The sequence below is a fragment of the Sinocyclocheilus anshuiensis genome, unplaced genomic scaffold (genome assembly GCF_001515605.1).
Source record: "Sinocyclocheilus anshuiensis isolate Anshui unplaced genomic scaffold, SAMN03320099.WGS_v1.1 scaffold110, whole genome shotgun sequence".
In the NCBI taxonomy this organism is placed as follows: Eukaryota; Metazoa; Chordata; class Actinopteri; order Cypriniformes; family Cyprinidae; genus Sinocyclocheilus; species Sinocyclocheilus anshuiensis.
Genome location: NW_015544155.1, coordinates 1,146,572 through 1,162,228, shown reverse-complemented (window position 1 = coordinate 1,162,228; position 15,657 = coordinate 1,146,572). Strand labels below are relative to the sequence as shown.

At 32.7% G+C, this 15,657-nt stretch overlaps 1 protein-coding gene across 9 annotated transcripts in view; it reads left to right on the top strand.

The window, feature by feature from the left end:
• relch (RAB11 binding and LisH domain, coiled-coil and HEAT repeat containing) overlaps positions 1-15,657 on the top strand; it is a 55,305-nt gene that overhangs the window by 26,698 nt on the left and 12,950 nt on the right. For 8 of the 9 annotated variants that reach the window (XM_016495308.1, XM_016495305.1, XM_016495309.1 and 5 more), the window contains 7 exons: positions 7,379-7,491; positions 7,591-7,681; positions 9,095-9,166; positions 11,395-11,535; positions 11,641-11,805; positions 13,764-13,911; positions 14,252-14,408. In XM_016495308.1, the coding sequence (XP_016350794.1) occupies positions 7,379-7,491; positions 7,591-7,681; positions 9,095-9,166; positions 11,395-11,535; positions 11,641-11,805; positions 13,764-13,911; positions 14,252-14,408 (887 nt within the window). The remainder of the gene's footprint in view (positions 1-7,378; positions 7,492-7,590; positions 7,682-9,094; positions 9,167-11,394; positions 11,536-11,640; positions 11,806-13,763; positions 13,912-14,251; positions 14,409-15,657) is intronic. The other variant, XM_016495306.1, reaches the window with a different exon arrangement.

Below are 15,657 nucleotides of genomic sequence, written 5' to 3'. Positions count from 1 at the left end.
AAATTTTTTTTTTACCTCAAAAAAAAAAAAAAAAAAAAAAAAAAAACATTCTTACTTTGTATTTTTGTTTTGTTTTCCAGCACAAATATCTACAAATTCTTGAATTAATATACGTTTACTTGAAAAGCAAAATTGTAAAAAATTAAGTCTTGGAAAAAAAAATCTAAATGTATATGTTAGTTTTTGCTTAAAACAAGAAAAATATCTGCCACTGGGGTAAAAAAAAAAAAAAAAATCTTAAATCAAAGTAAAAACAAGATTATTTTTCTTGCCCCATTTGCATATATTTTTTCTCAATTTTGATACATTTTTCAGAAAACAAAACTTAATATCTTATGTTGTAATGCTTTTCAAGTTAATATATCTTGATTTAAGAATGTTTCGATATTTGTAATGGAAGACAAGCCAAAAATACTAAGTAAGAAATACATTTTTTGCTTTGTTGCTTTCATAAAATAATTGCAACATTGTTCAATGAATATATAGTTTAATTTTTAGTTAACTAAAATTGTTTGTTAGCTTAATAAAATTCTTAATAATAATTAAAAAGTCATCATTTTTTTCTGCAAATAAATATAGTTAATTAGTCCAACTGTTAGCCGTTTACAGTAGCTGTAAAAAAAATGTAACGAAAAACTAAATAGCAATTTTAGACTAATAATTCCAAATTAAACTTTGACAGCCAAGCCAATGGAACATTTCTGTGCTGTGATTTTTCTGTGCTTCAGGCTGCATTAATTCAGTGCCTGCCTTTCAGCTGATGGTGAAACCTTGTCTGAGTTTAAAGTGTTTTCTTTGCCTCCCTATTACAGAGCTGATTTGGTTTAAATGACTACAATTTTGAGAAAAAAATAAACAAAAACATAAGGTACGTGCACACATTTCACATCTGTTGAGAGCAGACCCAAAGGTGTGTACCGTTCCAAGCAAGTTCCACAGCATTTCCCTCATCGGGCCCCTCTGATTTGCATAGGGCAGTTCTGTTTTACGGGAGCCAGGTGACGGTTTAAGATGGATTGGATGCTTTCCAGGCTGAAGTCGGGTGAAAACAAACACCGCACGAGGAGTAGAGATCTCCTTGCTAAACTGGACTTTGAGCTTTGCCTGTTAGTTCTGTTGGCTTCGTAACCTTCTTCCTTGAATTCAGACACACTCACACTCTGACACACCCTCAGTTTTCCCCTCATCTGGTGCAGAACAATTACTAATCAGGCGCTGCTGGAACACACCTGCCTTGCAATATGATTCCTGTCATCTGCACACCTACAAGAACTTTATTGTAAAGATAAAGTCTTTCAAATTAAAGGCCATTCAAGTTATTGATTACCATGTAAAACTGATAAGACATCAAATACAGCAGCCATTACACTGTGTGTTTGCAACAGTCCAAAACCCCCTTCTTACTGCAGAATTATGTCTGGTGTGTTTGCATATGTGGGTGTATTTCTGATTGGGCCTCTGCTTTCTGCTGGTAATTATCTTGAAATGGAGCAGTTGATTTCCTTTGTGTTTAAGAAATGAGTCAATGCAGGCTGATGGTATAACTGAAAATTTGCATATAGATACAAGTTTTCATGGGAAACCATTTGGAGTGACAAGGAATCCAAACGTGCAAGTTCTTGTTTTGTTTTTTGTTTTTTCTTTGTTTAGTGAGAGTTTAGAACAGATTTTATTGTATGCCTTTTTGTAGCAACATTGGCCCAAAAGTGTTTGGAGACTTCAGCCACAAACAAATGTCATTGCATTTGATTAAAAAATGTATTTATTATAAATTTATTATAAATAATTAAAGTGAGTTTGTCAAGCAAAATGCATCACAAAGCCATTTTATTTATACATTTTAAAACAAAAACATTTTTATTTATTAATAATAAAACAATATTCATTGTTATAACAACAAGATATAAAGTTATTTTTCAAAATGACAAAATAATGGAAAGTTAGGGTAAATTCATGGAAAATCATTGGTCAAAGTGTGTCTGTTTTGTTATCTAATGAAATGAGAGTTTGTTTTTTAGTGTAGTTAAATTTTCCTTATAGTTTAAAACGGCCTAAATACAATTATAAGTAGTTTTTTTTTTTTTAGTGAAATGCATCACAGAAAGACATTATGGTAACACTTTACAATAAGGTTCATTAGTTAACTACCTTAGTTAACATGAACTAAGCATGAACAATACTTCTACAGCATTTATTAATCTTAGTTAATGTTAATTTCAACATTTACTAATGCATTATTAAAATCAAAATGTGCTTGTTAACATTAGTTAATGCACTGTGAATTAACATGAACTAAAAATGAACGACTGTATTTTCATCAACTAACATTAACAAAGATTAATAAATACTGTAATAAATGTATTGTTCATTGTTTGTTCATGTTAGTTAATACATTAACTAACAGTAACTAATGGGACCTTATTGTAAAGTGTTACCGACATTATATTCATAAATTATAAAAAAAAAAAAAAAATGTTATTTATGAATTACAAAACAAAATACACTGTTATAACAACAATATGGAATTCTTTGGTCAAAGTGTCAGAACGGTCTAGAATCATTTGTGTGTTTTTTTTTTTTTTTTTTAATGCGGATGAGATTATTATTTCATTTCATTTTATTTTATTGGAAGCATTCTCTATAGTTTAAAAAGGGCCCAAATACGATTAGTGTGTGCAATTATTTATTGGTTCCCATTCTTAATGCCTTAATACTCTTCCCATTCTTAATGCCTGCTTCTAATCGTTAATCTTTTTCCAGTAGCTCTTCCATAAAAGTTCTGTTTCCACTCACACATTTTCACACTTTGGGCCAGAGCCAAATAAAATATTTCATAAATGTGGCTCTGTTGAAAGCTCTCGTCCAGGTGCAGGTGACGTAATGCCGCACTCTCACAAAAAGTCACTACTGATGAAACGGCTCATTGCCGTCTCCAACAGACCAACCATTAGTTTCATAACATCTCTGAAATCCGAATATAATTATGGTTTTAACTCTTGGCAGGTAACTTCCCCCCCAGAAGCGGGTGTATTGAAAGAGCCGTCCAAACAAACAAGCACAGCGTCAAACAGCCTGCAGTCTTGCCTCATGTTTGCTTAACTATCTTTCACTTTAAAGTGTCTGTTTGAGGCTGAGCTCTACCCACAGTCACGTCTCAAGATGAGATAAATCTAGAGAAAATAAATTGCCCCATTTGCATATATTTTTTCTCAATTTTGATACATTTTTCAGAAAACAAAACTTAATATCTTATGTTGTAATGCTTTTCAAGTTAATATATCTTGATTTAAGAATGTTTCGATATTTGTAATGGAAGACAAGCCAAAAATACTAAGTAAGAAATACATTTTTTGCTTTGTTGCTTTCATAAAATAATTGCAACATTGTTCAATGAATATATAGTTTAATTTTTAGTTAACTAAAATTGTTTGTTAGCTTAATAAAATTCTTAATAATAATTAAAAAGTCATCATTTTTTTCTGCAAATAAATATAGTTAATTAGTCCAACTGTTAGCCGTTTACAGTAGCTGTAAAAAAAATGTAACGAAAAACTAAATAGCAATTTTAGACTAATAATTCCAAATTAAACTTTGACAGCCAAGCCAATGGAACATTTCTGTGCTGTGATTTTTCTGTGCTTCAGGCTGCATTAATTCAGTGCCTGCCTTTCAGCTGATGGTGAAACCTTGTCTGAGTTTAAAGTGTTTTCTTTGCCTCCCTATTACAGAGCTGATTTGGTTTAAATGACTACAATTTTGAGAAAAAAATAAACAAAAACATAAGGTACGTGCACACATTTCACATCTGTTGAGAGCAGACCCAAAGGTGTGTACCGTTCCAAGCAAGTTCCACAGCATTTCCCTCATCGGGCCCCTCTGATTTGCATAGGGCAGTTCTGTTTTACGGGAGCCAGGTGACGGTTTAAGATGGATTGGATGCTTTCCAGGCTGAAGTCGGGTGAAAACAAACACCGCACGAGGAGTAGAGATCTCCTTGCTAAACTGGACTTTGAGCTTTGCCTGTTAGTTCTGTTGGCTTCGTAACCTTCTTCCTTGAATTCAGACACACTCACACTCTGACACACCCTCAGTTTTCCCCTCATCTGGTGCAGAACAATTACTAATCAGGCGCTGCTGGAACACACCTGCCTTGCAATATGATTCCTGTCATCTGCACACCTACAAGAACTTTATTGTAAAGATAAAGTCTTTCAAATTAAAGGCCATTCAAGTTATTGATTACCATGTAAAACTGATAAGACATCAAATACAGCAGCCATTACACTGTGTGTTTGCAACAGTCCAAAACCCCCTTCTTACTGCAGAATTATGTCTGGTGTGTTTGCATATGTGGGTGTATTTCTGATTGGGCCTCTGCTTTCTGCTGGTAATTATCTTGAAATGGAGCAGTTGATTTCCTTTGTGTTTAAGAAATGAGTCAATGCAGGCTGATGGTATAACTGAAAATTTGCATATAGATACAAGTTTTCATGGGAAACCATTTGGAGTGACAAGGAATCCAAACGTGCAAGTTCTTGTTTTGTTTTTTGTTTTTTCTTTGTTTAGTGAGAGTTTAGAACAGATTTTATTGTATGCCTTTTTGTAGCAACATTGGCCCAAAAGTGTTTGGAGACTTCAGCCACAAACAAATGTCATTGCATTTGATTAAAAAATGTATTTATTATAAATTTATTATAAATAATTAAAGTGAGTTTGTCAAGCAAAATGCATCACAAAGCCATTTTATTTATACATTTTAAAACAAAAACATTTTTATTTATTAATAATAAAACAATATTCATTGTTATAACAACAAGATATAAAGTTATTTTTCAAAATGACAAAATAATGGAAAGTTAGGGTAAATTCATGGAAAATCATTGGTCAAAGTGTGTCTGTTTTGTTATCTAATGAAATGAGAGTTTGTTTTTTAGTGTAGTTAAATTTTCCTTATAGTTTAAAACGGCCTAAATACAATTATAAGTAGTTTTTTTTTTTTTAGTGAAATGCATCACAGAAAGACATTATGGTAACACTTTACAATAAGGTTCATTAGTTAACTACCTTAGTTAACATGAACTAAGCATGAGCAATACTTCTACAGCATTTATTAATCTTAGTTAATGTTAATTTCAACATTTACTAATGCATTATTAAAATCAAAATGTGCTTGTTAACATTAGTTAATGCACTGTGAATTAACATGAACTAAAAATGAACGACTGTATTTTCATCAACTAACATTAACAAAGATTAATAAATACTGTAATAAATGTATTGTTCATTGTTTGTTCATGTTAGTTAATACATTAACTAACAGTAACTAATGGGACCTTATTGTAAAGTGTTACCGACATTATATTCATAAATTATAAAAAAAAAAAAAAAATGTTATTTATGAATTACAAAACAAAATACACTGTTATAACAACAATATGGAATTCTTTGGTCAAAGTGTCAGAACGGTCTAGAATCATTTGTGTGTTTTTTTTTTTTTTTTTTAATGCGATGAGATTATTATTTCATTTCATTTTATTTTATTGGAAGCATTCTCTATAGTTTAAAAAGGGCCCAAATACGATTAGTGTGTGCAATTATTTATTGGTTCCCATTCTTAATGCCTTAATACTCTTCCCATTCTTAATGCCTGCTTCTAATCGTTAATCTTTTTCCAGTAGCTCTTCCATAAAAGTTCTGTTTCCACTCACACATTTTCACACTTTGGGCCAGAGCCAAATAAAATATTTCATAAATGTGGCTCTGTTGAAAGCTCTCGTCCAGGTGCAGGTGACGTAATGCCGCACTCTCACAAAAAGTCACTACTGATGAAACGGCTCATTGCCGTCTCCAACAGACCAACCATTAGTTTCATAACATCTCTGAAATCCGAATATAATTATGGTTTTAACTCTTGGCAGGTAACTTCCCCCCCAGAAGCGGGTGTATTGAAAGAGCCGTCCAAACAAACAAGCACAGCGTCAAACAGCCTGCAGTCTTGCCTCATGTTTGCTTAACTATCTTTCACTTTAAAGTGTCTGTTTGAGGCTGAGCTCTACCCACAGTCACGTCTCAAGATGAGATAAATCTAGAGAAAATAAACACTTCTGTGTCAAATCTTCATGGGAATCCTGATCTGTTGTTTCTATTCTGGGTCTTCATGGAAAAACAGGGCTAGTAACCACTGTTTGGCAATGAGACTTGGACCAAGGGCACACTGCCTGTTCTGTAATGCGATATCTGATGTGCTGATGAGGTTTTTCATAACTGCTTCTCACTGTTACGGTAAACAACCACAGATTTACATGGCTAAATGGCTTTGTACATACTTCAGAGTATACATCCGCATACACGCATGATGATACAGACATGCGCTTCAATATGTCTTTGTGCTAGTACTGGGCAATATATATCAATATTTTTGAGCCTTTTGACAAAATTCAGTTTATTTCTATATTTATTTCTTTGTTCTGAAAAGGTGTTTATTTTTATTTTTTTAAACCAAACCATTATACAGCCATAAATTCCAGTTAAAAATAAAAAAAAGTTATTTTTTCATTAATTGCATTAAGTGAACAGGGAATAATTATCTTTAATTAAATTTCATATATATGCACCAATATATGTGGTGTTTCCATAGACCTGGAAATATCAGAGAATTTCAAATGTGTGATTTCCAGGCCTAATAAATGTTAAAAGATCATAGGAATGTAATGCAAATGTATAAAGATAACTAAATTCATAAAAATTATTTTCCAGACAGAAAATGGTAAAGTCATAAAACAAAAATCATATAAATTTTATTAATTATAAATATTTTTAAATGTGTGTGTGTGTGTGTGTATATATATATATATATATATATATATATATATATATGTATTTGTTAACACGTTTGGAAATGTATTATTTACTTAATAAAAATGCCATGCAACTTAAAAAATAAAAACACAAAATGACATTGAATTACTGTTTTTTAATTTATGAATTTATTTTAACTCTCAGTTAAAATCTAAATGCTCTCAAACTCGAGAATTGTTCGATTGTGAAAATTGAGTTTTTAGGAAACTTAATGACCAAATCAAAATAATTTCAGTATACACAGTGTTTTTAAATTTTATATCACCAACAATTTAGTTCCAAACATGCCGTGAATATCCCATATATCACCCAGCCCTTGTTGGTGCTGTGATTTAATGTGACACTCTCCTCTGTGGTGAAGGTGTTTCTTCAATAGAGTAGCTTTTCCCATATCCTCAATTACCTGTTTGCAGAAGTTCCTTGTCCAAGCCTATTGGGATGGTCTCAGCAGATGCATGCGTGTGTTTATTTCCCTGTGCAGTGCATGTTGTTAGACCTGCGTTCCTGTGTGTGTCCACAGGAGTTGATTCCTCTCATTCTGTGTACGGCCTGCCTGCATCCCGAGCCCAAAGAAAGAGACCAGCTACTGCACATCCTCTTTAATCTTATCAAGAGACCTGACGATGAGCAGAGGTGTGTGCACATTTGGGCATCTGCTCGTGTGTAAACTGACCAAAAAAAATCTGTTTTGTTATGAGTTTGATAACACTCTGCTGTAATCTTCCTCTCCAGGCAGATGATTCTGACCGGGTGTGTGGCATTCGCCCGGCATGTGGGTCCCACTCGGGTGGAAGCCGAACTCCTGCCACAGTGCTGGGAACAGGTTAGTTCTGTACTCATACACACTCTCCACATAATTGCTTTTGAACTGTGTAGGCATACTCTGTCAGTCACACAAACCAAATGGTCAAAACAACAATTTTGTTACATCCTATGAACTTTTTTATCTATACATCTGTAATAGTTTTTATATGTGAGAAGGTTAGCCAATCAAAGAATGGATGATTTGCATATAGAAGATGCAGTGGCAAAATAAGCTACTGTTTATCAGGGTTAGAGGAAGTGTAAAAATGTTATGGAAAACTACATTTATAACGACTTTTGGTGTCAAAAACATTTACTAACATTATAAGTGGACTTGGAAAAAGTACTATGGAAGTGTAGAATATGGTGCATTAAAGTGGTCTCAAACGTATTTGGACATTTAAGTCAAACTTAAATATTGTTTAGCATTTTTAGCTTTTACTTGATCAGTTTCAATTTTTTTTTGTCTTTTTAGAATGGGTTATTTGAATCTTTTTAGAATGGAGTCTTTATAATGGAATATTTTAACCTTTTTACAGTGGAATCTTTATAATGGAATATTTGAATATTTTTACAATGGAACCTTTGATTCTTTTTAGAATTAGCATCTTTGAATCTATTAAAATTGAGTTTTTATAATGGAATATTTGAACCTTTTTACAGTGGAATCTTTATAATGGAGTATTTAAATATTTTTTACAACGGAATCTTTGAATCCTTTTAGAATTAGCATATTTTAATCTATTTAGAAAGTAATCTTGACAATAGAATATTTGAAAAATTTTTCGAATGGAATTTAAACTTTTAAATTAAATATTTGGTCAATTAAAAAAAAAAACATTTCTATTTGAATCTTTCGAAATGTAATTAAAGACTTTGAGTAATTAGATTTCTGTGTACATAATAAACAATAATTGAATACTGAATTTTCAAAAAAAAAACTTTTTTTGTAGGTTTTAATAATTAAACTTTTATTTTATTTATTTTTTTTTTTTTTAAGTATCCTAAAAGTTGTTGAAAACCAGTTGGTTAAAATGTATTTAAAAATGTAAAAGTAGTTACAAAATGGCTCAGAAAGGTTTTATCCATTATATATTTATGAATATTCTATCATTTCTACAATGACTCTCAAACTTAAAGTGTGAATTAAATTGTCCAAAAACATTTTGAAGCCCCTGTAGATCATGTCCATGGCTTGGTACACATCGTCATGTTAAGGAAATTCTCAAAAGTACAGTACATTCGCGTCTCCCCACATGGAAACCTATTTCCGCTGAGGAAATAACCTAAACAATTTCAGCGTTTAACACTGAAAAATATGAGCTAATGTGGTTTACAGAGGGTGGGTATGCAGTCCTGTGGTCAGAGCTGGAACTGACGCTGCCGTGTTGTGTCTTTCGCTGTCTGTCGCATGTGTGTTTCTCTCGCTCAGATCAACCACAAGTATCCAGAGAGAAGACTTCTGGTGGCGGAAGCATGTGGAGCCCTGGCCCCTTATTTACCCGTAAGAGACTGCATTCCTCTAATATAAAAGCATTAATCATGTTCACCTTTCAACAATGTCACAGTTAGTGATCGCTAAAACACTAGACGTCCAAGATCACTGGGGTGAATGGTAGTCAAGCAAAAGCATGTTGAAATAATCAAATAATAATTATCAAATAATCAAACCAACAAATATCAGCATAGTGCAAAATCTGTTGGCATTTGTGTCCACTTTGATCATGTCTGTATGTGTTGCTATGGAGGAATGCTGTTTGTTTACAGTAGCTGTACATCACTTTCAGCAGGCTGTTCATCTAGTGCAGGGGTAGGCAAGTTCGGTCCAAGAGAGCCGCAGTCCTGCAGAGTTCAGCTCCAACCCTAATCAAACACACCTGAACAAGCTAATCAATGTCTTCAGGATTACTAAGGCTATAGGCAGGTGAGTTTTTTTTTTTTCAGGGTTGGAGCTGAACTCTGCAGGACTGCGGCTCTCTAGGACCGAACTTGCCTACCCCTGATCTAGTGCTATGAAACAGCCTTAGAATCATTTTAGAACTGAATCTTTAGATTGGAATCTTTGAAACCTTTTTGCATTTAATATTTACAGTTGAATCTTTTGAATCTTTTTATTATTATTATTATTATTATTATTTAGACTCAAATGATCAGATCTTTTATATTTGACTCTTTCAAATGGAATCTTTTGAATCATTTTTTAGGATTTAATATTTAGAATGGAATCTTTGAATCCATTTAGAATAGAAACAACAGCATTTAGTAATTGAATATTTAGAATTTATTTTTTTAAGTGTTATATTTGAATCTTGAGAATGGAGTCTTTCAATCTTCTCTGAGTTGCATATTTATTTAGGATAACATTTTGACATTACGTTTTTGGGGTCAGTACAGTTTTTTGTAATTATTCTTTTATTTATTTATTTTATTTTATTTTTTTAGAAATTATTCTAAATTATTCTATACTTTTATTCAGCAAGGATATGTTATCCAAAAAGAGATCATTTTGTTTTAGAATGGAATCTTTGAATTTATTTAGAATGGAATCTTTATAATGATATATTTGAATCTATTTAGAATGGAATTTTTTCCATTCTAAGCGCTTCGCAGGCAGTTCATCTATTAAAACAGCCTTAGAAACTATTTAGAACTGGATCTTTAGACTAGAATCTTTGAATCCTTTTTGCATTCAGTCTTTACAATAGAATCTTTTGAATCTTTTAAAATTTATATTTAGACTCAAATGATCAAATCTTCATTTTCATATTCAGATCTTTAGAATTTCATATTTAGAATGAAATCTTTAAATCCATTTAGAATAGAATCATTTGAACATTTAATCATTTAATATTTGGAACCTAATTTTCAAATCTATTATATATGAATCTTGAGAATGAAGTCTTTCAGTCTTTTCTGAATTGCATATTTATTAAGAATAACATTTTCCAGTCTTTAAACACAACTGTTCAACAATTTGAGGTCAGCAGTTTTACCTTTTTTAAGAAAATAATACTATTCAGCAAAGACATTAAATTGCTAAAAAAAAAATGTGACAGTAAAGTCAAATAGTTTCTATTTCAAATAAATGCTGTTATTTTGAACTTTCTATTCATCAAAGAATTCTTAAAAAAAAACTATCATTGTTTCCACAAACATTAAACAGCAAAAACTGTTTTCAACAGGTTTTGATAAGAACCATTATTGATAGTAAAGTCAAATAGTTTCTATTTCAAATAAATGCTGTTATTTTGAACTTTCTATATTAAAAAAAATTTTTAAAAAAAAAAAAAAAAAAAAAAGTTGCAGTTACCACAAAAATACAGTTTTTCAACATTGGTAATAATAAGAAGTGTTTCTTGAGCACCAAATCGGCATATTAGAATTATCTCTGAAGGATCATGTGACACTGAAGACTGGAATAACTGGAGTTTACAGTGGCTGTATATCATAGAGTTATCAGAGGCTCAGCGGGCTGCTCATTTATTAATGCTATGAAACACTGGCCCACATACATCTGAACTGATTTGGCTCAAACGGAGCTCTGATTGTTGGTGTTGTGCCTTTTTTGCCTTTGTATGCTCTAGTCTGTAATGGAGAGTCTGATGTTTACTCACTTCCTCATGAGAATGAACACTTAATCATTTAACCTAAACACAGCAGAATACAAAATAAGATGTTGTGTATGCAATTCAGAGCTGGCATGGGAATACAAGTATATGTGTGTGTCTGCAGAAGGAGATTCGAAGCTCTCTGGTTCTGTCCATGCTCCAGCAAATGTTGGCAGAAGATAAAGCTGATATGGTTCGAGAGGCAGTGGTGAAAAGTTTAGGCATTATAATGGGCTACATTGACGACCCAGACAAATACTTCCAGGTGTGTGCATGTTTTGCCGCTCAAGCGCAATCCAGTGTTTTTACACTTTTTATACTTATTTTACTAGTGTATGTCTGCTTTATTTTGTATATGGTTATGTAACAGGGCTTTGAGCTGATGCTGTTGTCTCTGGGTGACCCGTCAGAGAGGGTGGTCAGTGCCACCCACCAAGTGTTCATTCCAGCCTTCGCTGCCTGGTGCACAGAACTGGGCAACTTACAGTCCCAGCTCATCCCCTCGCTCCTCACACGCATCGAGAAGCTGCTCAAGGTGAAAACCAGCACGTACACACACACACAAACTTACAACCTTGTGAGGACCCTCGTTACACATTTCCTTTTGTTTCGCATGTTTAGACTTCACCTGTCCCGTTTTTAATCTATAAAAAAAAAAGTTGAATAGAATCTTTCAATCTTTTCAGGATTGAATATTTAGAATGGAACTTTATAATTTATAATTTATAATTTTTATAATAAGTATCGCTTTTTATTTCTCCTCTTTCCTATTACTTGTTTCGCTTCTGTTTCAGTTTTTATAACCATTTCTTACTATGTGTAAGTTGTTGTTTTTTAACGTGCGTTTAGCAGAGTTATTTTTTAGGATTACTGATAAACTACTGTCATTTGATTTATATTATTTGTATTTGTTATTTATTTTAATTTTAGTTATATTATGTCTGAATTTATTATGTCTGTATAGGTCTTTTATTAAGTTTTTAGTTTTATTTAATTTGAGTTATTTTAATACTTCAACAAACTAAATGGAAATGAAATAATATATATATTGAATTTATAAATGTGTATGTACATATACAGTATATATGTATGTGTGTGTGGCTGTACATACACATATAATGTAGTTGGTTTTTTTGGTGTTTGGCTTGGTGTTATGTTAGAATCATTATTATACTCTTATACCTTTTTACTCTTTAATATTTTGAATTGTTTTTAGCTTTATTTTTTGTTTTTCATTTAAATGTTAAGTTTTGAAATTTTGTTGTATGCATTTGTCATTTTTATTTAATCTCTTTATTTTTTAAATGTGTATAGGTAGTATTTATAAAGTTTTAGCTTTTAGTTTTGGATCTGTTTTTAGTTGTTTTAATACTACAATTGATTGCTTCTGTTGTCCTCATTTGTAAGTCTCTTTGGATAAAAGCGTCTGCTAAATTACTAAATAAATAAACTTTAATATTTGGAATAATACCTTAGAATCATTTTAGAAGTGAATTCTTAGCTTGTAACCATATAAACTTTTTGAATTTAATCTTTACAATATATATTTTTTTTTTATAAATATTAAGACTCAATCAAATCCTTTATATTATCTTTAAAATAGAATCTTTTGAGTCTTGTTTTCAGAATGTAATATTTAGAATGGAATCTTTCAATCTATTTAGAATAGAATTACGTGAACATTTTGAATATATGGAACATTGAATATTTGGAATCTAATTTTCAAATCTGTTATATTTGTATCTTGAGAATTAAGTCTTTCATCTTTTCTGAATTGCATATTTATTTAGAATAAAAATGTTCTTTTTTTAAGAAGTGAAAAATTTTGTTCAGCAAGGACATTAAATTGATCAAAAAGTGAAAGTAAAGAAAAATAGTTTCTATTCCAAATTTTTTTTTTTAAATGTATTTATGTTATATCAGAGCAGCACAACTGTTTTCACATTTTGATAATAAGAAGAAATATTTCTTGAGCACCAAATAGAATTATTTCTGAAGGATCATGTGACACTGAAGACTGCAGTAATGGCCGCTTAAAATTCAGCTTTGCATCACAGGAATAAATGACATGTTAAAATATATTAAAATAGAAAGCAGTTATTTTATATTGAAATAATATTTCACAATATTATTGGTTTTACTGTATTTTTGACCTAATAAATGCAGCATCTGTGAACATGAGACTTATTTCAAAAACATAAAAAAATCTTAACACCAAACTTTTAAATGTTGTACATTTGAATCTATAGAATGGAATCTTGAATCTTAGAATGTTAGAATCAGATAATCTTTCTAGAATGAACTCTTAAGAGTGAAATCTTTAAGTATTTTGAACTTCAAGATTTTACCAAGTTTTGCCGTTCTTCTCAGGACATTTAGAGACATTTTGACAAAGTAACTTAGCAAAAAAATTTGCAACACTACAGGCACGCTCTTTTAGCTCCATTCAGTTATTTAATTCCTAAATCCCTCTCTCTCTCTTTCTTTCTCCAGCAGGGTGAATATGGTCTAGATGAACACAAGCTGCATATGTATCTGTCAGCACTTCAGTCCCTCATCCCGTCTCTGTTTGCGGTGCTGCTTCAGAATGCCCCCTTCACCAGCCGAGCCAAACTACAGGGCGACGTGCCTCCAATCGAGGGTGAGGGATAGCCAACGTCAACATGCGCACGCACGTGTTTTTCGCTAACATTCTCAGTCAGGCCACGTTTAGCGACGCAGACCCGGCGCCTGACTCAGTGTAACTGTAGGGTTCCTGCCATGTTGAGGTTGCTCTCTGGTTTTGGGCTCACTATCAAAAGTGCTCTTTCATTTATGTGCTGCGGCCACGTCAGATGATTTCCGCAGTTATACTTTTTTGGTGTATTCATGGTTTTAAAATCTGCTCTTGTGTTTGTGTGTGTGTGTGTGTGTGTGTGTGTGTGTGTGTGTGTGTGTGTGTGTGTGTGTGTGTGTGTGTGTGTGTAAATGTGACCTTGCAGTGACCCGATTCCCGCGGCCAGTCTCCCCGTTGCAGGACGTGGCCACCATTGTGGGCAGCCGAGAGCAGTTGGCAGTTCTGCTACAGTTATATGATCATCAGCTCCAGCATGAAGGAACTACAGGATGGGACAGTTTGCTCTGGGTGGTCAACCAGTTGTAAGCTGATGTCTCACTCACACTCTTCCCCCTTTTGACCTCTGGTTTTTGCCATTTTTATTGAAGGTGGAGACAGGAACTTGGGTCACCCACTCATGTTGGAGCACCAGGCCACACCTAGAGCGTTAAATGGCATGCATATGTGTTCATAAAAAGGAATATCTTCATCCCACCCAGATTATTTATAAAAAGGGAAAATTAAGGGTCAGAAAGTGTCAGATGACATCATAACAAAGAGCACATTAAAGGGTTAGTTCACCCCAAAATGAAAATTCTGTCATTACCCCAAGTTACGTCTTCCGCCATTTTGGAGAGTACCCAAGAGCATAATCGACGTAATCAGCGTTGTTTACGTATGGAGGGTGAAAGCTCGTGCATGAACGTAATCAGAGTTGTTTATGCTTAGGGGAAAGCGTGCGTATGTGTTGTGATACTCTAAAATGGTGGAAGACGTAACTCGGGGGAGAAGAATTGTTGAAAAAATTATGTTATTTTCTTTGCGCTTAAAAAGTATTCTCGTAGCTTCGCAAAACAGATGTCACATGGACTGTTTTACCGATGTCCTTTCTACGTTTCTGGGTCTGGGAACATTACAGTTGCGTTGCTGTCTATGCAGGGTCTGAGAGCTCTCAGAATTCATCAAAAATATCTTAATTTGTGTTCCGAAGATGAACGAAGGTCTTACGGGTTTGGAACGACATGTGGGTGAGTAATTAATGACAGAATTCAAAAATATCTTAATTTGTGTTCTGAAGATGAACGAAGGTCTTACGGGTTTGGAACGACATGTGGGTGAGTAATTAATGACAGAATTAAAATTTTTGGCTGAACTATCCCTTTTAACGTTTGGAATAGGCCACTCCAGATAAACTCACAAGTTTTTATAAATGGCAGATCTTATGTAAGAGATGGTTAATTCTTATTAAAATAAAAATGTGTACAATTTAAATAAACAGCGATATTTAAATAAAATAAATAAATAATGTTTTTTCATTAAGTGTGTGTGTGTGTGTGTATATATATAGTGGGGGAAATATTTATTTGATCCCCTGCTGATTTTGTAAGTTTGCCCACTTACAAAGAAATGAAGGGTCTGTAATTTTTATGGTAGGTTTATTTTAACGGATAGAGACAGAATATCAACCAAAAAACCCGAAAAAACACATTATATAAAGGTTAGAAATTGATTTGCATTTCAGTGAGTGAAATAAGTATTTGATCCCCTACCAACCAGCAAGAATTCTGGCTC